General features: G+C 44.5%; 1 protein-coding gene across 1 annotated transcript in view; it reads left to right on the top strand.

Annotated features, from left to right (window-relative positions):
* The window catches only part of ajap1 (adherens junctions associated protein 1), a 210,280-nt gene that overhangs the window by 97,097 nt on the left and 89,011 nt on the right, over window positions 1–24,172 (top strand). Inside the window, exon 3 of the mRNA XM_085967513.1 lies at window positions 1,648–1,890. Within this exon, the coding sequence (XP_085823639.1) occupies window positions 1,648–1,890 (243 nt within the window). The remainder of the gene's footprint in view (window positions 1–1,647; window positions 1,891–24,172) is intronic.

The raw sequence follows: 24,172 nt of genomic DNA, 5'->3' as shown, positions 1-24,172 counted from the left end.
ACGGATGCTGCCTGGCCTGCTGAGTGATTCCAGCATTTACTGTTGTTATTTCAGATTTCCAGCATCCGCAGTATTTTGCTATAGAATTAGAAGGCATGTGAGGCAGGAATAGAGTAAACTTGGGGGAAGGGGCTGTAGCGAGGTTTACGGTCCTGTTATCTCTTTCCCATCCTGAAGCCTCCATGGTTACCTTTGAACAAACCAGAAGAAGCCATGGTTACTTATTCATAGATTTCCATCTTAATTTCTGCCTGTAGCTTTTTCTCTGTTAGGGAACCTCTCTCGCTCAACTCTTTCTGCTCCTTTGCACGCCAACCTCCCTGGTTCCCCTTGCTGACCCCTCAGACCAGCTCCAAAGATACATTTCACATGGACACTTAAGTGGAGACATAGCATGTTGTCGGATTCTAATCAGTATAGCCGCAAATAAAATATTGTCCTGTCCTGTTATGTCTTTATTACTTCTTCACTATGATGTAGAATTATAAACAGTGTTGAAGTGTTTTAAAGGTTGTTAGAAGGTTCTGTCGTAACCTACTTTTACATTCGGCATTACTTTGAGGCTTCTTAATCCTACCTCCTGTCTCATGGTATTTGACCTCATCACTAGACTGAAAAATTCACCTCATTCAACTTTGTCACTTCCATTCATAATTTGGAAAGCTTCACCTTGAAGTCTATTTCCCCCAGGAGAACAAGTCCGACCTTTCCTCGTAGCTCAGGTTGTACATTCGGGTCGCCCACCCTCCAGGATTGCCCGGGAGTCTCCAGGAATGAAAGACTACAAACCCGGGAGAAAAATCATAGGGCCGTTAAAAAAAAAAAAAATGTTTAAATTTTCTTTCAACACTTTTGTTTACTCGTTATAAAAAATATCAGACATGGGAAAAATGGCTATTGACTGACAGTGAAGCATCATCCAATCGGGTAACAAGGAGTCTATTCACTTTCCGATTGGCCGAGGAAGCTGGGGCACCATGAGGAGGGAAATGTTGGGCGACCAATGGCAGGCATGTGGGGGCGGGGCAGTTAGCGACAGGAGGTCAGGTGATGAACCATCCAGGAATATATCCAACCAGTGTTGGAGAATCATCTTGGTGGCTTCCCTCTGCATCCTGCCAAGGGTACTAAGACCCTTTCTGTGACTGGCTGACCAGAACTGCCAGATGGGGGCAACAAAACGACCTCTTTAGATTTTTAGCCCACCCCTCTGCTCGTGCCACCCAGCAGCTTATTTGGAACTTTATATATATACAGGAAACTTTCGACTAACCGGCCACTAAATAACCGGAAATGTCGGTTAACCGGCAAAATTCAGGAGTTGGTTCAGATAACTTTTTTTACTTTTAGTTACTTTTTTTTACTCATTTCTGGCTGTGCAAGCATCTAACTGAAGCTGTTGCTAAGCTACAGAGATGCTTGCAAGCTGTGCTGATTGTTTTGAAGCTGTTGCTAAGCAACAGGGTTTGTTGCTAGATACGGAGCTCAGAAGCTTCTGTATGTTTTAACTATAGCGCTCGATTCTCCGGCATTGTTGATAGACCGGCACCAGCTCGGTCCCGTTCGTGCCGGATACCAGAAAGTTTCCTGTATTTTAAAATGGAGTCCTCACTACTGCTGAGATGAACAGGTCTGTTTGTTTTACAGCTGTGCGCAAAGTGGGAATGGGCGCCGAAACAGCCACCAACGGAAGATCAACCAACAAGAAGAAAGTTGCCAAAATCTCACCGATTTTACCGCCGCACGAGTGCCAAGCAACCTGGACATATTCACTGCATACAATGAGACCCTGCAGTGCTCCCACGAGTGCGTCCGTGCATCAATGCCAGTCTATGCTGACCAGGGCCTACACCAGACCACAGTCTATAAAACCACCTTCAACGGAAACCGGTAAGGCTATCACATCAAAAAAAACTAAACAAAAAAATTATTGACGCCACGGCACACACCTCTCATCTCAGAAAATAAAACCAGGTAGGGGTTGAGTGGTTCAAATATCAGACTGGTAATGGTCCCAGCATTAGGGATGTTGGCATTGGGTCCACATTGGCCGAATCCACCCTTTCACTGGCAATACCAAAGTATCAGAAGTTACGGCTCCATTCCGTGCTTTGCGGCAAAGCAACCCCCACCCCACCCCCTCTCCACCCCAGGGGCAGATGAAAGTGCAGTGAAAACAACAAAGCTCTCAGCATTAACAAGTCCAAGCCAAGCCACTTGCTAATTGAATGTTGTGTTGAGGTCAAAAACATGTACAGTAGTGGCGATACACCATTCCAAAATTATTGAGAAGTAGGTGGTGTTAATGGTTTGGCACAGCAGCAATACAGCACAAACTACAGTATACCAACACCGACTAAAGTAATCAGCATCAACAGAGGATAGCCTTAGAAGGAGCTTTTTATGCATTAGACCAGATTGCTACCAAGAAATAGCCAAAACCAATAATAATATCCATGTGATATTGATATGACTATCAGTGCTTGGCACATCTTTCTACCTCTGTACAGTACTGTATGTCTCAGGGAGTTGGCCTGCAACTAGATTGCTTCCAAATGATTTACATAGCAACTGGCAATCGCACAATGGCTTTTGAACAATCGGCTCCTGTCCTTCACTTTTAAAGGCAATGGCCTGGTACAGAAATACATGAAAGGTTTAAGAGGACAGCTGGGCACGTCCAGATATAACCTGAAAGTGCAGGAACATCTCGTTGCATGTTGTTATAAGAGCCCATTATGCAATCTATGTCTCCTATTACAAATGCAATGGAGCTGCTTCCTCTTTTAACGTGCTCACCCTCTTCACTTGTATCAGGAAATACCCAGCTGCCCTTTCAACTTTTCTTGAGATATCAAGTCCATTACACTCTAGCCCTGCATAGTTCTATAAGACAGTTTCTTAGCAGTGTCTAGATTTATTTTCCCTATCGACTTTTCCTGTTTCTTTTTTCCTCATCAATCTTTTCCTCTCCCCTACACGCCTGAAGGCATTGACTTCTTGCTGGGGTACAGTCATACAGTCATTGGTAAGCTTCTGATACCTCACCTAGGTGCCTGCTATTCGTGTGTTAGTCCTGACAGTGTGTGTCATCGATGGGGGTTGTTGCTGGATAATTACATAGAATTACATCAAATTTACAGCACAGAAACAGGCCATTTGACCCAACAGGTCTATGCAGGTGCTTATGCTCCATAAGAGTCTCCTCCCACCTTACTTCATCTCACCCTAACACCATATCCTTCTATTCCTTTCTCCCTCATGTACTTGTCTAGCTTCCACTTAAATGCATCCATGTTATTCACCTCCACATTCCACATTTTCACCACTCTCTGAGTAAGGAAGTTTCTCCTGAATTTGTTACTGGACTTATTAATGATTATCTTATATTTATGACCCCTAGTTTTGGTCTACACCCCCACAAGTGGAAACATCTTCTCTACGTCTATCTACCTATTCAATCCCTTCATAATTTTAAAGACCCGATCAGGAGTAAGAAGCCTGACCGATTTCCACCTTCTTTACCTAGGCGCTTCGACTAATGTAGCACCCCTCCCACCACCCTGGCAGAGATCGGCTAAGTCAGCTCATACCGCTGATCTTCCTGGTCTATATGATCCAACTACTCATTTGCTTAACAGCCTGAGCTATCGGGGGAGGTCCATGTTCTTGACTCTTAGGGGGTGATTTTGTCAATGGGGGCGCGTTGGAGGCGGGACTGCTGCTTGTCGGGGTTTAGTCCTGCCTCCATCGACTTGTGGCCAACCCATGCTATTTTCCCTTGATTGACCTTGTTAAGCCGCCCAGCGGGCTTAGCAGGCCAATTAAGGGGAAGCCGGTTACAGAGAATGTCAGTGTATGATGTTTCATCTGTCAAAAATTTGTGAAGCTGTCAAACAGTGACATTCTCTGTTGTTTGATGAGTCCTTGTATTCAAGACACATCAAACCTCTTTTGTGAGCAGAAATTAGATGGAGAATGCAGCAGCCATCTGTCATCTCTGCCGGTGAGATGCGAGACTCTCTGCCTCCCCAACTGTTGAAGCTTGCAGGAAGAAACAAAGGTAAGTAAACATTTTCTATCACTTTCCACTCACCTCACATACTTACCACTCCACGCTTGCACCCATCACTTACCTTCACAGCAAACTTTTGCACACCTCTGACCCCCGCAGACCCACTGCTCGCCTCGGTGACCCTGGCGGGGTTTCCTGGCGTCGGGAAGCCCGCGCCTCTAGTTGAAAAATGGGGATAACCCTCTTAACTGCCTGTTAACTACCTGTTAACAGGCAGTTAAGTAGCTGTAATCCCCTTCCCGCCTCCAGGAGACCGGACCCGGCGCGGGTCGGCTACCCGCCTCCTGGGAAGATGGCGCGGGGGCGGGATGAGTACCCGCCCCCAGATTCTGCCACTTTCCCGGCAATCCCACCTCCAAACCCGCCTCCCCAGGGCTGGCAAGATCGTGCCCTAAGTATCTGATCCATTAAACTACGGCCTCCCATACTACAAGGATGGGCTAATGGTAATTGCTTTTTCCTACCAGCTTTCTCTATTTCAGTGGCATTAGATGCCGAAACTTTCCCTTCTGTACTGGACATGGTCCAGATATTGTCGCACTGACCAGTCACTGAGAAAAACACTTTTTTAAAGTCTAATCTGAGCTAGAAAATGTATTTGTCGCTTTGCAAGCTTTTTGATGGAAAGCTTCCACAAACGGCAGTTGATGCTAGATCAATTGTTCATTTTAAATCTGAGATTGAAAGATTTTTGTTAACCCATGGTATTAAGGGATATGGGCCAAAGGCGAGTATATGGAGTTAGGTCGCAGATCAGCCATGAACTCATTGAATGGCGGAACAGGCTCAAGGAGCTCAATGGCCTCCTCCTGCTCCTCTGTTCCTTTTGTGTATTTGTGACACAGTGCAAAATATATGAGGACAATTTTCAATCATTTTTCATAAGAACATAAGAAATAGGAGCAGGAGTAGGCCAATCGGCCCCTCGAGCCTGCTCTGCCATTCAATAAGATCATGGCTGATCTGATCCTAACCGCCAATCTACTATCACAGAACCATCTCCTGAATCTAACAGAATTAGACACACGAAATAGGAGCAGGATCAGGCTACACGGCCCCTGGGCCCGCTCCGCTACCCACAGGGCCATGTCCGATCCGAACCTAGACTCATGTCCAAATTCCTGCCCGCTCCTCATAACCCTTTATTCCCTTTACTTCTAGGAAACTGTCTATTTCTGTTTTAAATTTATGTAATGATGTAGCTTCTACAGCTTTTTGGGGCAGCATATTCCATGGACCTACCACCCTCTGAGTGAAGTAGTTCCTCCTCATCTCAGTTTTGAAAGAGCAGACCCTTATTCTAAGGCTATGCCCCCTAGTTCTAGTTTCACCCATCATCGGGAACATCCTCCCTGCATCCACCCGATCCAACCCCTTCACAATCTTATATATTTCAATAAGATCGCCTCTCATTCTTCTGAACTCCAATGAGTAGAGTCCCAATCTACTCAACCTCTCCTCATATGTCCATCCCCTGATCCCCGGGATTAACCATCACAACAGATGATTTCTGTAGCCCTTAATAGAATTTAACTACATATAGGAAAGTGAAAATAAAGAATGGTATAAAATAGATGCCTTATTTCTGGCAGTGGGTTAAGCACTGGCCTTTCGACTTTAGAAGTTGGGTTCAAATCCAGTTTTAGGTTAAAGGTTCCTCTGCCTGTTGTTGTTACAATCCTATGCAAAATGAGTTTGGGAAACCTTAATCCAGTTGCTGATGAACATGCCTGAACATTGCTTCTAACTGGGCACAAACAGGGTGATTTTACCCTCCTGCACTCCTAACCGGCAGCCATCCTTACAGAGAGTGCAGAGCGGAGATAGGGATACAACATTGAACCCCAATTCCAGAGCCCTTGCTGCCTGCACGTGCAGCTCCTCACTGGGAGCATGGAATTACCGAATTCTCGCTTAAATTATCAGCCTCATTCAGAGACTACGCAGGATGGCTGGTGTGGAAAATTTCACACTCGTGCACTAGGGAATGCTCATCTGAGGGTGGGGCTGAGACATGTTGCACATCTGCCATGGGTGTGCTTGATGCTGAAACAGGGTGCCCTGCAATGGAAAGTATCCCATTCCCCACCAGTAGCATTCTTCACCTGGATGGCCACGCGCATCTCTAGGAATAAGTATACGACCTTGAAACTGTTAAGACTGTGTTCACTGCGTGGGACACAGATTGGAGAATCGGGGGTCGAAGTCAACGTGGCCAACCTGCTACATTCGGAAAACGGCCGGAAGATTGGGAGCACTGTGTATCCAGCGGGTTGTCTTCCACACCCGTTTCTCCAGTTTGTGCTCCCATGGAACGAGACATCAAGCTGAGGGTCTGGTAATTGCAGGGCTCATCTGTTACTTCACATAAAATTGAAACATGACCGTAATAGATTCAGAGAATCAGAGGACAACATTGACAGTTCCACTCTATGGAATTTCGAATGCGGGTTTCCACTCTGTGGCATTCTCCTGCTAGCTAATCAAGACACTGTTGGACCTACATAGAACTTCTGCTCTGGTGAAGAACTATCAGGCTTAATTTCTACAATCATCTTATGGAGTTACTTTAGAATATTTCAACTTTGTTTTTAAAGAGGCCACGGGGTCTTGTCCTGTCAGCTAAAAGATAGCTGCCTAAATTGGGTTTACCTTTCACGCTTGACTGGCAGCATGGACCGGATAACAAAAGAGCACGGCATCACCCTATAGAGACCACGGGCAGATTGCTTTTATCTACTGGTACATGAGCATCATCGCCAGCCACTATTCCAAATCTTTGAGGGGAATTAGAGGGGAAGTTTTGTGAGGCTCCGCTCTAGATGTGGAGTGTTGCTGGATGTCAGCGCAGGTCAGAGATAAGGCGATGACTCTCTAAGCGTGATTCTGAGATTCTATCTAATGAGGCTGTGTGCCAGGAATGTGGCCTTGGAAAGTTTACCCTTGCCCTGTCAATGGAGCCACTGGTTCAGTCCCTATTTTGTTAGTCTGGCCACTTCATATAGAATAATGTAGAAGTGGGAAGAATTATAGATGTATTGAAGATCTTGAATTGGTTTTTAACTCAGTGTGGGCATTGATACCATTTGGGAAAAAACACACCCATGAACAGTTATAGGATCGCTAGACATCTCTTCATGCATCCTATTTCCTATAATATGTAGAATAATATATTTAAATTTTGTATAAGTTCTTTACCTCAGTTTTTCAAACAATGACTGCAATTTGTTTATGGTGAGCTGATGACACAGATCAAGAATCATTGGTGATGAGGCCATTGGGATTATAATCTCACAATAAATAGTTGCTGACTGCAACTGCAAAACTGCTAGTAAAAATGTTCAATAATAAAAACTGAATCATTTGGACTCTTATTTATTCAAACCTGTTACCATCCAACTCTAATCAAGTAGCACATCCTTAAAACTACACCCCCCTGTTGACTTTATGGGTAAAAGCGCAGTCCTTTGTGATGCTCCAGGAAACAGTACAGCCAGGTTGCAGGCGCCATCCCCAGGGCTCTTGCTGAGGTTCTATAATTGGCCTCAGTACCCATGGGCTAGGGAGAGGAAAATAATCAGCTCCAGCTCTCGCTCCCATTTGGTGAATTCTGCTGGAAAGTACATGGATAGGCGAGAGTGGACAGGATAGGGCTCAGCAATGATGGCTCCCACAGTCTTAATACCAGGCCTACAAGCCCCTTCAGGGCTCACGCTTGAGTAATAGTCACTCGGGCTGCTGTCTTCTGTGGAACTGTACCCCAACAAGAGTTAGCACCTTAAGGAGAGGAGGAAGAAAACGAAATCACCAGAAGATATGTGCTGGTCAAGATGGGTTGTTATTCTGCAATGCTCCTTTTTCAATCCCACCCTTTTTTGCCTCACTTCATTCTTTTTTCATAGTCATTATTGATCTTGGCTGTTTTCTTAGAATAATGGAACAGATCTGAAACAAGAGAAGCAAATCAGGGGTCACCCGTTAAACACAACCAGTTTAAACCGAACAGCAACTCATCCTCCATGATCAGTAAATTATGCGCATGCAAGATCAAAATTAGGCAAATGAGAAACAAAACATTTTCTGTTATGAAATACAGTCGTGCTTAATCTTGGCATAAAATGTTGTGGTACATGACATTGCACAAAGCTGTGTGACCTATCACCAAAATGTGGCAGTCAGCAATCGAGCATCATTCATTTGTTGGTTAAGTATGTTATTTCTTTCAATATGCTGACGCAGGTTTTGTTAAAACTATAAAACACGAGATGCATGCTGTGCCCGAGGTCTATGTTTTTCCTGTTCATCAAAGATTGCTCATCTGTTTTATCAAGTTGTTTATTTTTTAATTGAAGCACGTAAGTGAGATAAATACACAGCAATATATTAGTAGAAACAAGACCAGGTCCTTTGCGGAGATGGGGGTAATTCTAACTTAACTCGCCCGTCGGGAAGCTGATGGAATCGGGTGCAGCGTGGTTTTACCCCCCACCAACCCCCCACCCCCGCCTGATTTTGCTTTCCACTGACGTCAGTGTAGTGTAATATTGGCGGGGTGTAAAATGGGCATTCCACCCGATCCCATGGGCTTCCCAACCCTGCCTGTCTGCCTGTTAGGTTAAATGACCGCCCCCCCCCCCGCCAACGGTTTCACTATAATGAACATATTTGGGCAACAGGCCTGTGGAGAATGATGAATTTATATCCTCGGCCAACTTGGTCAATAACAAGACTTTAAACACCAGTCAGTCTTCTGAAGGAAGAAATCATACAACAAGTTTTAATACCCCTTTCCATCAACACCTCAAAAAAGACATTCAAAAGACTAGGGCCTAGAGGTGACTGGTATTAGCAGAGGAACATTTAACCCCGTCATATGACATTCCTTCGTCTGCTATTTTAATGCAGGCATCAACCTGTTTCTTTTCAATAGTTTGACACCTCAGCTAAAATAGCAAAGGAATATCATACGTGTTATGCATCCCTCTGCTAATATCACCAACAGCAATTTCTAGGTGTGGATATTTTGGGTGTTAAATCCAGTGATCCCGCAGCCATGTTGGTTTAAGGTAGTCATTATAATATGACCAGTCTCTGGAGGAACGCATCCTTGTGTTGTTTCTAAACTAATTGCCGGTGAACATATTTTAGTTACTGGCTTTCCCTGTTCATATTTAACAACTAGCAGCCCTTCTGAGCAATAGATGCCCTAGTTCATTATACACTGCATTGCCCGGTGACAATGTAAAACAACTTAATGAAAGAGACAGCAAATCAATAGTGTTGCATTTGTTAAAGAGATAATTGGGTAACTATGCTAGAATGTAGAGGTGCAGACATTATTTTGTGTGGTTGACGAATTGTACAGTTACTTAACCTACTGACCGATTGTTAATATGTTAATTAGCGACGCTGCAATATTGTAAGATATGGGAGTAGAATCACAATGAACATACTGCTACATTTCCTTTTGCGATTTTCATAATGTTAGTGATTATACAAGTGCTTTAAAACAATCCCTAGCCATGTAAACAGGTTCACATGGCGGGAGGGGGGAGATTTCCTTTGTGCACTGTTTTATGAAATCATAAACCTGTTTAAAAAGAAAAATGTTGTTACCGAAAACTCACAGAGCAAACTTTCCCCATGATTGCCAGCATTGCACTATATCTGCTTCTAAAAAAAAAACAAATTCTGTTGTGACAGCCCCAGATTTAATTGTTGCCTCACTTGAAATTGCCCTGCCATTTGTGCCACGTGCCTGGGATGGTCGTGTTAGAAGTTTCAAGGGTATTGATGGAACAGTCAGTTACATTAAGATTGCGGATCAATGTGCAAATAGTGCTGATCAAGCGATGGGCCATCCTTCTCCTATCCGATTGATTTGTTCCGTGTGTCTTGCGCAGAAGGCGGAACTGACAAGGTGTTAATGGATTACTGGTGATGTGCAGATTTGTTCTGGTAAAGAGCAGCCACAGTACAGGTTGACGAAGTCAGCTGTTCGAACTGGTTCAGCCCGGGCCATCATTTCACGATAACACTTATTCGGAGTTGCCACTTTGGAAAATGATTTAGAGGAAAACTTTTTTTTACCCGCTGAGCAAATGGGTTAACACTTGGACCATGTTAGCTATTGCCAATGACTCGACCCAGAATGGAGGTCTAGATACTTGTGGGCTGGATTTTCCCGGGTCCCACACGCACCCAGAAGTTGTGGTTCCCCGGCAAGCTGTGGAGTTTTAAAATCCCGAGCCCCAGGATCCCTGGCCGCCTGCAGTTAAATCTGCAAAGCAGGTTAAAGTAGAGGCTTCAGGCCTCGTTATCATGTTTAAATTGTCAACCCGCCTCCTGGCAGCGGGTGGGCAGCCCGCCCTCTGTCCCGCCTGGGTGAAAATGGGCGGGTTGGGGGTCAGGTTTTACATGTTTACAACTTTCACTTCCCCACCCCTCCAGCCCACCTGTTCTTACCTGTGAAAATTCTGGCCGTTTTCTCTCTTAATTGTCTCCAGCTTAGAAACATAGAAACATAGAAGATAGGAGCAGGAGTAGGCCATTCGGCCCCTCGAGCCTGCTCCGCCATTCAATGCGATCATGGCTGATCATCCAAATTCAGTACCCGGTCCCTGCTTTCTCCCCATACCCCTTGATCCCTTTAGCCTTAAGAAATATATCCAACTCCTTCTTGAATATATTTAATGTATTGGCCTCTACTGCCTTCTGTGGTAGAGAATTCCACAGGTTCACCACTCTCTGGGTGAAGAAATTCCTCCTCATTTCTGTCCTAAATGGCCTACCCCTTATCCTTAGACTGTCACCCCTGGTTCTGGACTCCCCGACCATTGGGAACATCCTTCCTGCATCTAGTCTGTCCAGTCCGGTCAGAATTTTATAAGTTTCAATGAGATCCCCTCTCATTCTTCTATACTCCAGCGAGTACAAGCCCAATCGACCCAATCTCTCCTCATACGTCATTCCTGCCATCCCAGGTATCAGCCTGGTGAATCTTCGCTAAACTCCTTCCATGGCAAGAACATCCTTCCTCAGATAAGGCGACCAAAACTGCACACAATACTCAAGGTGTGGTCTCACCAAGGCCCTGTATTTACCTTATGACAATTCATTTCATATTTAATTTAGCTTTTATTTGAGTTCAGACAAAACCGCCAAGTCCGAAAGAAATTAGAACAAATCAGCTGTGACTCACATGTCCCGCATTGACTCGAAGTCAGATATCCTAACTTCAGTTGATTGCACATCGCTAGCTGAGATATCCTCCATTAATGGCTAAATGTCTGCACCACTACTGTTAATTAGTTCTTAATAGACAGTTGGAGAACCAAATTTAGGACATAACCTTGGAGCCAACCCAGAGCAGAGCCAGACATCAAACTGGTCTGTTTTGCTTCCAAATACCATCTTTAGCTCAGGAAGAATTTTGAGAGCGAAAAAGATGCAATTTTCAAACCGTTTCCTTCAACGTCTCTATATATATGTATATTTTTGTCTCGCTTTTGTTTGACAATCTCCAGCCAACCAATGCTGGGGTGTGCGGCTACTGCCTGGTCACTAGCGCTACTTGTATTAGTGCTGTACATGCATTGTTCTACCTTGTATTGTGTGCTGCCCACCTATGTCTGCCTGAGATTGGATGTCCTTGATGAGTGTTCTGTGGGCCCACCAGCATTGGTTGGTCTGGTGTCATGCCTGCCAAATTTACCCGGTGAGGTCCTTCTTCGTGGAAATGAGTTATAGAGCATCGAGCTTAGCCAAAGGTACATTTCCCAAAGAGAAAATAAATAAGACAATAGTTTTAACATCGTTTCTAAATGAGCTCTGTGTTTGAGTATTTTGGGTTTTTTTTTGACACAGTCCATCGGCTTCTGGGAAAACACCACAGTAATACCTTAAAGTAATTCCTATCTGTTTTCAAGTATTAGCAAATTAACACCAGAAACACCTATGTCGAACAGCCCCGTAATAGCTCCCTCGATGGGATTGGTCATATTGGTGATATGAAGAAGGATCACTCCAACGCTGTTCTTTAGTTACACAGGTTTAATACAAGAATGCCCCATTAACACTCAGCGCGGTCGATCTTGACTTTGTGCAATTGGGTAAAACGGTTGATAGTGAGTTGGCAGCCCATTTTATATCTCTTCCCATTTTTACTTCCATTGACTTCAATGTAAAATGGGATGCTGACTCGCTATCGCCCGTTTTATACTATCACACATAGTCAAGATCTACCCCAGTAAGATTGAATCCAGCATTGGAGTTGCTAGCAGTCCCTGCGCTCAACACAAATCTCGTTCAGACAGTCTGTAGCTTCCAAAAGCTCTTATAATGGCTCAGAAATTCGGGTCAGGGGCTTCCCGCGGGTGCAAGCCCCCGATCTGCACTTACCTAGCGCGCCGGCAGTTGAGCTGTAGGGCCCCGTGGAATTCCGATCCGGGGCCTGGTTCAGCTGCCGGTGCGCAGTGCTTGCGTATCCCAGGGGCGCAGTTAGTTCGAAGCGTCCCCTGGGATCACGTGAGCCATGGGCAGCCAATTGGAGCAGGAAATGCTCCATTCATAAGTCTTGACAGGAAGTGCTGTCAAGACTTATAAATACTACGGCCCCAAAATAGCAGTACACCTTCAAATAAATTTTAAAAAAGCATCACATTTTTAAAATAAACTATAAATTACATGAAATAACTATTTTAAACAATAATTTAAATTTTTGAAAAAAATAATTTTATATTCTAACAGGGCTAAAAATAAACTTACCTTGCTTTAAAGTATTTAAAAATAATAAACCTGTAGAAAAAATGTTTTAATTTTAATTAATTCACCACTTACCTAGTAAAAAGCAGGCCTTACGCCTGCTTTTTACATTTCTAAATTCTGGAGACTTACCCTCACGGAAAAACCTGTAAAAAAAACCGAAGTTCGATGCACACGCGCTGCCTCTCCCGCGCACGCGTTCGACCTCTGAACCTCTGCTTTCAGAGGAACGGAAGTGCCGGTTTCCCGCGCATGCACAGTACATGCAAGAAACCGGCACTTCCATTGGGCCTATGGGTGAGTACCCCGTGCGTACTCACCCGTGGAGGCCCGAATTTCTGGGCCAATAATTTGTCTGTAACTACACAAACCACGCTGGGTACAGGTATATTGTCTATCAGTAAAACAGGTTTATTAAGCATTAAATATCCAGTACAAAGAAGTAATACTGAACAAGGAGATAGTCACAGTCTTGTTCGTTTGAGCCTCGGCATTCCTTCCGAGTGACTGTGGCGTGTTCTCTTTATCCTCTTGCTGTTTTCTGTTGACTGAAGCTCGCTTCTCTGGTCTCTTACTGTGTTCTGTCGACTGAATCTCCTCAACTCTGATTACTTGGTTCACGCTGCCTTCAGTGTTCAATATCTGTATCTTTATACACTTTCCCTTCTTTTGCCTACGTGACTGCAATCAGCTATCTGACACCTGGTACATGTTTTATGACCTTGTTGATCCCACTAGGTCTAGCTTTGTGCATATCAAAGTGCCCTTTATCTTTAGATGTTCTCTTTTTAAAGACCATTTCCCAAGATGCTGTCTGAACAGTCTGTCCATTTTATAGTGGTATCACTGACCCTTATCTCTTTTCCATCACATTACTGAATACCAGTCCCTGACAGTCTCCTTAAACTTAGCATTACATTCCATTAGGGACATGGGATTTGGGGTAAGGTACTGGCTTGGATAGAGAACTGGTTGGCAGACAGAAAGCAAAGAGTTGGAATAAATGGGTCTTTTTCCGAGTGGCAGGCAGTGACTAGTGGGGTACCGCAGGGATCGGTCCTTGGACCCCAGCTAGTCACAATATATATTAATGATCTAGACAAGGGAACTAGATGTAATATCTCCAAATTTGCAGACGACACAAAGCTGGGTTGGGCGTGTGTGCTGTGAGGAGGATGCCGAGAAACTCCAGGATGATTTGGATAGGTTGGGTGATTGGGCAAAAGCATGGCAGATGCAATATAACATGGATAAATGTGAGGTTATCCATTTTGGTGGCAAAAACAGGAAGGCAGATTACTATCTGAATGGCAATAGATTGGGAGAAGGGGAAATGCAACGAGACCTGGGTGTCCTTGTGCACCAGTCGCTGAAGGTAAGCATGCAGGTGCAGCAGGCGGTTAAGAAGGCAAATGGTATGTTGGCCTTCGTAGCGAGAGGGTTTGAGTACAGGAACAAGGATGTCTTGCTGCAGTTGTACAGGGCCTTGGTGAGACCACATCTTGAGTATTGTGTGCAGTTTTGGTCGCCTTATCTGAGGAAGGAAGTTCTTGCCATGGAAGGAGTTCAGCGAAGATTCACCAGACTGATACCTGGGATGGTAGGAATGATGTATGAGGAGAGATTGGGACGATTGGGCTTATACTCGCTGGAGTTTAGAAGAATGAGAGGGGATCTTATTGAAACTTATAAAATTCTGACAGGACTAGACAGACTAGATGCAGGAAGGATGTTCCCGATGGTCGGGGAGTCCAGGACCAGGGGGCACAGTCCAAGGATAAGGGGTAGGCCATTTAGGACAGAAATGAGGAGGAATTTCTTCACCCAGAGAGTGGTGAACCTGTGGAATTCTCTACCACAGAAGGCAATAGAGGCCAATTCATTAAATATATTCAAGAAGGAGTTGGATATATTTCTTAAGGCTAAAGGGATCAAGGGGTATGGGGAGAAAGCAGGGACCGGGTACTGAAATTGGATGATCAGCCATGATCGCATTGAATGGCGGAGCAGGCTCAAGGGGCCGAATGGCCCACTCCTGCTCCTATCTTCTATGTTTCTATGTTTCTATGACTTCAGTAATTGAAAACAGAGCGAGTTTCTGTCAGGTTGGCATAATTTCCCATCCTGCTTCTCTCTCAGCCATTTGCCATTTTATACAGGCTTTTAGGCTTTTAACATACAATTTCACATATTATAGTTATGCAAAAATGTTTTACTAAATCATACAAATACACCCTATCCTACAAGTCTGGGGTGGGAATCAGAAACGCGGGTGAAATTGTCACCCAACCTGAATTTCCCTCCTGCCGCCCCTGCTGGAACCGCTGCTGGCCATTCTTCCCTGCTCGCTGTATGTAAAGTTCGGCAGGAGGGCAGCGCCCAGGTCCCCAGCTGTGTTCCTCCCTGTCCGTTCCCACTGCTGCCCAGGAACACAATCTGAATCATGGTGGTAAGTCAGGGCACCAGGAAAAATGGTCCCAACTGCGTCAAATAGAGGGAGAAGGCCTGGTAAAGGCCTCTTCTCCCTCCAGTTGCTTACCTGCTGAAGACCTCAGTCCCAGTTAGGTCCTGGTCCAGTCTTCGGGGGCCTGTGGCCCCTTTAACGACACCACTACAGGCTCTGGCCACTGGGAGCCTACCATGAAAACCTAATGACCTCCGACCCAGGAAACCGGGCTAGAATTATGATGGGGCTGGGGCGTTGAGCAGAAGTCCCACTTGACCCTGTCCGGGAGGGATCAGGAAATTCAGCCCTGTCTTCCATCCCATCACACAAACACTTCCTAATGGAGATTAGGATTGCTTCTTAAAGTGGCTCTGAACACTTCAATGTGGTGGTAAGCCCCACAGACCTGGCAGTCTCATGTTCAATATTTGGTCTATGTAGAGTAGTATGCTCAGGGTTCTCTCTCCTGACTTGCTATCCAGGAACTCCAGCTGCAACATGTGGGAATGTTAGAGGAGGACAGGATTGGGCTCGGCCACGATGCCTTCAACAGTCGCACAGACTTCCAGCACCCACCGTGAAGATGTTGTAGAAATTATAAGGGGATGGAGGGTATACTGGGGTTATTGTCTCTGGCCAGCCAGAGCTCCGTGCGGTTTTGAATCGCTCCCCTTTCCTGGTTCTTACTGTCGGACTTATTCAGTAGCGATGTAGACAAAACGAGACTCGTGGTTGGGTGCAAAGAAGACCAGTATTTATATTGAAATAAAAAGAAATAAATTGAAAATAATCAATACAGCATACCTATGCTTAATACAGCACTTTTACTTAATACAGTACACCTTTGCTTAGTACAGCACTCTTTTACTTAGTACAGCACACTTTTACTCAATACAGCACTCTTTTGCTTAATACAGCAGACTTTTACTTAATGCAGCACACATTTACTTAATGCAGCACACCTTTGCTTACTACAGCACCCCTTTGCTTAGTACAGCACTCTATTGCTTAATACAGCAGACTTTTACTTAATGCAGCACACATTTACTTAATAGGGGAGGAAAAAACGGACACATCGAGGGAAAATTGACTAAAATTACAATTTAACAAAAATTCCCCTTTAATTCCCACCCCTAACACCTATCTAGGTTGCCTTGTAATGGGCCAGAAAAATCTATGCTCTCCAGTGAACGCCTGCTCCGTGCCCTTGCGGTCTTAGATTCTTCACCGCCCCAAAGTGGAGATACCCCAGTAATTTAAAAGCAACTGCTGGTATTCCACTCCTTTGGGCGGGCTCCTGAGTTGTTTTTCTTGCAGGCAGAGCACGGAGGCGAGGCGGCAGAGAGAGAGAGATGGCTTCCTGAGAGGCTATTTTATACCCAATGGGAGCCATAATCTTCGCGCCCAAATCCGGTTGTATCTGGGCTATACAAAAGGGGTCAAACTGTACCCATTGACTGCAATGGGTTTGAATGAATTACCCCATTCATTTGACTGGTATTCGCTCAGTTTAAATGTCTTACTGAATTTCAGTCAACAGCACTCAAATGGTTTGTAAACAAACCCATTGTCCTGTGGTCACTCCAACTGCAATTGATTGACAGCTTTAAGTACTTAAGCCTTTGTGTCAACATTGTAGAGAGTTCTGTAAACAAACAACCTCTTTGTCCTGCGGTTTGAAACTTCCTAAACTGCAGTTGATTGACAGTTTCAAGTACTTCATGCATTTCGCACAGGCTGCTGTTTTTTTTCAAATCCTTTGCAGATACACAAGCAGGCTGTCTTTTGTCTCCTGCCACGAGGTCTGACAGCCATTGTTTGATGCCCTGGATTTTTAAGGTAAATACCACCCAGGTTTTCTTTAATCAAAAAAATAATCTTCGGGGCTGTGGAAATTTTTGAAATTTTTGCGAAACCTTACAATGTGCAGTTGAAGAAAGGCCACTTGGGCATGGTGCTTGAGGGCATCCAACACCCATAGGGCCATATAACACCCAGCATAAGTCAACACCTTCAGGAGGGGAGGGACAGAATTGTAGGGAGGCAAAATGGAAGTTCCACACAGGCTAAAGTTTGAGTTCAATATTAAGTTTGAGTCGAGCTATCAATGACTGGAGCATCAAATGAGTTATGAATTGGTTCTAATTCCAGATGTAACCTACATTATGTTATTTGTGATAGATCAGGATAGACAAAAGAGTTCCGTCTTTCTGGACTGAAATGCACTGTTACTGATTACACTGGAAACTATTAGGACTGGGTGCAAACAATTCTCTTTTCAAAGTAACGATTGAATCTGCATCCACCACCCTATCAAACAGTGCATTCCAGATCAGAACAAATCATTGTTATTTTTTCCCTCATGTCGCCTCTGGTTCTTTTGTCAATCACCTTAAATCTGTGTCCTGTCGTTACCGACCCTTCTGCCACTGGAAACAGTTTCTCCTTACTTACGCTATCAAAACCCTATAAGATCTTGAACACCTCGATCAAATCTCCCTTAACCTTCTCTGCTCTAAGGAGAACAACCCCGGTTTCTCCAGTCTCTCCACGTAGCTGAAGTCTTTCATCCCAGGTGCCATTCTAGTAAATCTCCTCCGCACCCTCTCCAAGGCCTTGACATCCTTCCTAAAGTGTTTTGCCCAGAATTGGCCACAATACTCCAGCTGGGGCCTAACTTGTGTTTTATAAAAATTTAGCATAACTTCCTTGCTTTTGTACTTTATTCCTCTATTTATAAAGCTAAGGATCCCGTATGCTTTTTTAACACCATTCTCAACTTATCCTGCCACCTTCAAAGACTTGTGTACATACACCCCCAGGTCTCTCTGTTCCTGCACCGCCTTTAAAATTGTACCATATAGTTTATATTGCCTCTCCTCATTCTTCCTACCAAAATAAATCACTTCACACTTCTTTACTTTAAATATCATCGACCTTGTACCTTCCCATTTCAACAATCTGTCTATGTCCTTCTTTAGTCCGTTACTATACTTCTCTGCTTACTACATTTCTGAGTTTCATATCATTTGCAAACTTTGAAATTATGCCCCCTATACCCAAGTCCTGGTCATTAATATATATCAAAATAGCAGTGGTCCCAACCAACGTTGCCTCTAAGCTGTTAATTTCATGCACGCAAAACTGTGAATGGGCCATGCAGCCGCTTAAACGGGCAGTGCAGCACAAAAAAAATTAGGGGAACATTGGTCCCAACACCGTCCCTTGGGGGACACCACAGCACACTTCCTTCCAGTCTGAAAAACAATCGGACACCTCTACTCTCAGCTTTCTGTCTCTTAGTGAATTTTGTATCCACGCAGCCACTTTAATCCCATGGGCTTCAATTTTGCTAATAAGTCTATTATGCAGTACTTTATCAAATGCCTTTTGAAAGTCCATATACAACATCAATCACACTACCCTCATCAACCCTCTCCATTATTTCATCAAACAACTTAATTCAATTACTCAATATAATTTTCCTTTAACAAATCCATTAATCCTTTCATTGATTAACCCATATTTTTCCAAGTGCCAATTAATTTTGTCCCGGATTATTGTCTCTATAAGTTTTCCCACCACCGAGGTTAGGCTGACTGGCCTGTAGTTGTCACGTTTATCCCTTTCCCCTTTTTTGAGTAAGGGTGTAACATTTGCAATCCTCCAGCCCTCTAGCACCACTCCCATATCCAAGATTGATTGGAAAATTGAACATTGCCATCAGGATGAGATGTTAAACTGAGGCCCCATCTGCCCTCTCAAGTGGATGTGAAAGATCGCATGGCACTATTTGAAAAAGAGCAGCAGAGTTCTCCCGGGTGTGCTGACCAACATTTATCGCCCACTAACAACCTGATTCTCTGGACATTGATCTCATTGCTGTTTGCAGGACCTTGCAGTGTGCAATTTGGTTTCTGCATTTCCCTACTTCTTCTTCTTAGGCAGTCCCTCGGAACTGAGGATGACTTGCTTCCACATTAAAAATGAGCTCGCAGGTGACTGATTAGTCCAATGCGGGACCTACAGTCTCTGTCACAGGTGGGGCAGACGGTGGTTGAAGGGGCGGGCGTGTGGGGTGCTTGGGTTGACGTGTGCTCCTTGCACTGCTTGCACTTGGCTTCCGCTTGCTCCCGGCAAAGCGACTCGAGGTGTTCGGCGCCTTCCCGGATGCTTTTCCTCCACTTTGTGCGGTCTTGGGCCAGGGATTCCCAGGTGTCGGTGGGGACGGTGCACTTTTTCAAGGAGGCTTTGAGGGTGTCCTTGAAGCGTTTCCTCTGCCCACCTGGGGCTCTCTTGCCGTGCCGGAGCTACGACAAGGCCTTGGACAATGTGGACCACTTTCCATACCTCAGGAGCCTACTGTCAACAAGGACAGATGTCGACGACGAAGTCCAACACCGCCTTCAGTGTGCCAGTGCAGCCTTCGGTCGCCTGAGGAAGAGAGTGTTTGAAGACCAGGACCTCAAACCTGGCACTAAGCTCATGGTCTACAGGGCAGCAGTGATACCCGCCCTGCTGTATGCCTCAGTGACATGGACCATGTACAGCAGGCACCTCAAAGCACTGGAGAGGTACCACCAACGCTGCCTCCGCAAGATCCTGCAAATCCATTGGCAGGATAGGCGCACCAACATCAGTGTTCTTGCTCAGGCCAACATCCCCAGCATCGAAGCTTTGACCACGCTCAATCAGCTCCGATGGGTGGGTCACATTGTCCGCATGCCCGATACGAGACTCCCAAAACAAGCGCTCTACTATTTCCCTACATTACAACAGTGACTCCACTTGAAAAGTAAGTCATTGGCTGTGAAGCGCTTTGAGGCATTCTGAGGACACTATATAAATGCAAGTTCTTTCTTTCTATGAATTTAAATTGGGAAACCAGTAATAAAAGTCCATTTTAAATCAGATGTCAGGTGGAATTTCTTTACTCAAGGATTGACGGGTATCTGGAATAATCTGACAGACAGGGTCATTGGAAGCAAAAACCTTACAGTTGTGGAAAGCACATCTGGATACAACTATGAGAGCTTTAAGGTACCAGAGGGGTCAGCTTCAATGGGGTGGATGGCTTTTACCATCCTTGACTTTTCTTTTGATTTTATGAATTGGGACGTTGATTTGTACAATGGGTGAGATGACAGTTTATTGTGGCTATGCTTTGCTGTCATGTAAGTCGATGCCATCACTAGTGCATGCTCCAGTGGGCATTAACAGCCTGGGCCCTGCAGATGGTTTATGGTGTTCTAACTGAGGAATTGGTGATTATGATTTCATTAGAGCTGGTCTATCGAGTGACAGTCTGCAATCTATTTCCAATGTACAACACCATCAGTACATACTGCTTAATTATAGCTTCGCTCTTACAACGATACAATGCTCATTGCATCTGCCTAAGATTGAAAGCTATTCTAATGCAACTGATTGTGTTATATTCTGGAAGCTGACTGCAGGTTCAATTATATTCTGTTATAAAATGACGATAAGCATATTTCATAAATTTAAAGATCTTGCATAGGGCACACATTTCCCGTTATCACAATTTTTGGTCATGCTTTTGTGCCAACATTTCCCATTGTAAATTATTATGTCAACATTTCCCATTGTAAATTGTTATGTCAACATTTCCCATTGTAAATTATTATGTCAACATTTCCCATTGTAAATTATTATGTCAACATTTCCCATTGTAAATTGTTATGTCAACATTTCCCATTCAATTCTGCCATGCCAACTGATGCAATGTAGTTGCAGCATCTGGCCACTAGGTGGCCTTATGGAGTGAAGTCAGTCTCCCAGCTCTGGCACCACCTTCTGCCTCAGTGGTTCTCAAACCTTTTTAGTTGAAGGACCCCTTTTCAAATGGATTAGTAATCATGGAACCCCCGCATCTAAATTATAATACTATATAATACACATAATATGAAAGTGCTGCGTGTGAAGAGCGTTTTAATAATGCTCTAAGAAAACAAGTATTTACTTGCAGTTATCAGTGAGATGGGTATGCCTGTTTCTCACTGCAGAGTCTGTCTGTCCTTGGTGTGATACTCGCAGAGTCCTCGCCAAGGGCCTCCCTCGGAAGGCCAACCGCTCTTCCCTTTACAAATGACCAGCTGTAGCTGGCTTTAATTCACAGTAAAGTCCCCGGATGCAAGACATCAATTTAAACTCACAGCATGCGGTATAACTCCAGACTAGTCCAAAGACCTTGGCTGGCTTCTTTAGATGCTCTATATTTCGAAGCCGATATGTTCCTACCGCCACAGCCAAGTCCTTTTGTTTATTGGCCCAGAAATTCAGCTCTCCCCGGGTGAGTACGCACGGGGTACTCACCCGTAGGCCGAATGGAACTGCCGGTTTCCTGCACGCACTGCGCATGCGCGGGAAACCGGCACTTCCGATCCTCTGAACGAAGGGGTTCAGAGGTTGAACGCGCGCGCAGGGGAGGCTGCGCATGCGCATCAAACTTAGGTTTTTTTTACAGGTTTTCCCGGGAGGGTAAGCCTGCAGGATTTACACATTTAAAAAGCAGGCGTAAGGCCTGCTTTTTGCAAGGTAAGTGGTCAATTAATTAAAATTAAAACATTTTTTCCACAGGGTTATTATTTTTAAACACTTTAAAGCAAAGTAAGTTTATTTTTAGCCCCGTTATAATATAAAATTATTTTTTTCAAAAATTTAAATTATTGTTTAAAATAGTTATTTAATGTAATTTATAGTTTATTTAAAAAGTGTGATGTTTTTTTAAAATTTATTTGAAGGTTTACTGCTATTTTGGGCCCATAGTATTTATAAGTTTTGACAGGTCTACCTGTCAATCTTATGAATGGGCTTTTCCCTCCTCCGATTGGCTGCCCATGGCTCACGTGATCCCAGGGGACGCATCGCACTAACTGCGCCCCTGGGACACGCCAGCACTGCGCGCCGGCAGCTGGGCCAGGCCCCGGAGCGGAATTCCACGGGGCCCTATAGCTCAACGGCCGGCGCGCAAGGTAAGTGCAGGTTGGGGGCTTACACCCGCAGGAAGCCCCCGACCCGAATTTCTGGGCCATTATCTTTTGCTGCCGCTCATGCCCATGGAAAAAAAACTTTCAAAGAAATAAATCCCGAACTCTTCATTGGTTCACTGACGAGGATTGGATGAGGATCATGTCAGTCATTAGCAGCACGTTCACGAGCATTTGAAATATTCCCACGCAAGGGAGGTGATGGTGGAAGTGAGGAGGTGCTCCTGGGCGTGATGGGCAGTCGCTGGTTTGCTCTCGATTATCGGCAATAACCCACAGGCTGGCGAACGTGCTGCTAATGATTGACGTGATCTACATCCAATTGCCGCACCATGTCTCCGGCCGCCTCTCATTTTGCGGACCCCCTGGAAAGTCTCTACGGACCACCAGGTGTCCGCGGACACCAGTTTGAGAACCACTGTACTATATAACAAACCTTACATTCAGTGCTGACTGAAGTCAACTCCACAGGCAATGTACTAGTGTTCTATAACAATACACACCGTGATACACGCATGGAATAATCCTGCGTATGTATTAGATAATATATTCCATGTTACAGGGATGGCAGAGATGGAAAATAATTGCATACATATAGAATCTTAGAATGATACAGCACAGAAGGAGGTCATTCGGCCCATCGTGCCAGTGCTGGCTCTTTGGTAGAGCTGTTCAATTAATCCCAGTCCCCTGCTCTTTCCCAATAGCCCTGCAAATTCTTCCCTACTGTTGAATCTGCTTCCATTGCCCTTTCAGGCAGTGCATTCCAGATCACAAGAACTCGCTGTATAAAAAAACGTTTCCTCATGTCGCCTCTGGTTCTTTTGTCAATCACCTTAAATCTGTATCATCTGCTTACTGACCTTTCTGCCACTGGAAAGAGTTTCTCCTTATTTACTCTATCAAAACCATTCATGCTTTTGAACATCTCTATCAAATCTCCTCTTAAACTTCTCTGCTCGAAGGAGAACAAACTCAGCTTCTTCAGTCTCTCCACATAACTGAAGTCCCTCATCCCTGGTACCATTCTAGTAAATCTCCTCCGCACCCTCTCCAAGGCCTTGACATCCTTCCTAAAGTGCGATGCCCAGAATTGAACACAATACTCCAGCTGAGGCCTAACCAGTGTTTTAGAAAGGTTCAGCATAACCTCCTTGCTTTTGTACTCTATTCCTCTATTAATAAAGCCAAGGATTCCATGCGCTTTTTAACAGCCTTCTCAACCTGTCCTGCCACCTTCAAAGATTTGTGTACATTCACCCCCAGATCTCCCTGTTCCTGCACCCCCTTTAAAATTGTACCATTTAGCGCATATTGTCTCTCCTCATTCTCCTTCTTACCAAAATGCATCACTTCACGCTTCTCTGTGTTAAATTGAATCCACCAGGGGTCGGCCCATTTCACCAGTCTGTCTCTGTCCTCCTGAAGTCTGTTACTATCCTCCTCGTTGTTTACTACATTTCCAAGTTCCGTATCATCTGCAAAATTTGAAATTATGCCCTGCATACCCAAGTTCACGTCATTAATATATATCAGAAAGAGCAGTGGTCCTAATACCGACCCCGGGGAACACCACTGTATACTTCGCCCCAGTCTGAAAAAACAACCGTTCACCACTACTCTCTGCTTATGCCCTTTAACCAATTTTGTATCCATGCTGCCACTGTCTCTTTAATCCCATGGGCTTTAATTTTGCTAACAAGTCTATAATGTGATGCTTTGTCAATATATTTTACATATATGTGTATATGCATATATATATATATATAATAAATACTCTGATTTACAAATGCATAACACTTGCATATTATGTGTAATATGCTGTGTTACAGACATGTGACTCTTCTGTATACATTATCTAATAATATACACTTTACA

Source organism: Somniosus microcephalus, chromosome 25 (genome assembly GCF_052327205.1).
Source record: "Somniosus microcephalus isolate GS21.2 chromosome 25, FLI_Smic_1.0, whole genome shotgun sequence".
Lineage (NCBI taxonomy): Eukaryota > Metazoa > Chordata > Chondrichthyes > Squaliformes > Somniosidae > Somniosus > Somniosus microcephalus.
This window is presented reverse-complemented; position numbering and strand designations above follow the sequence as displayed.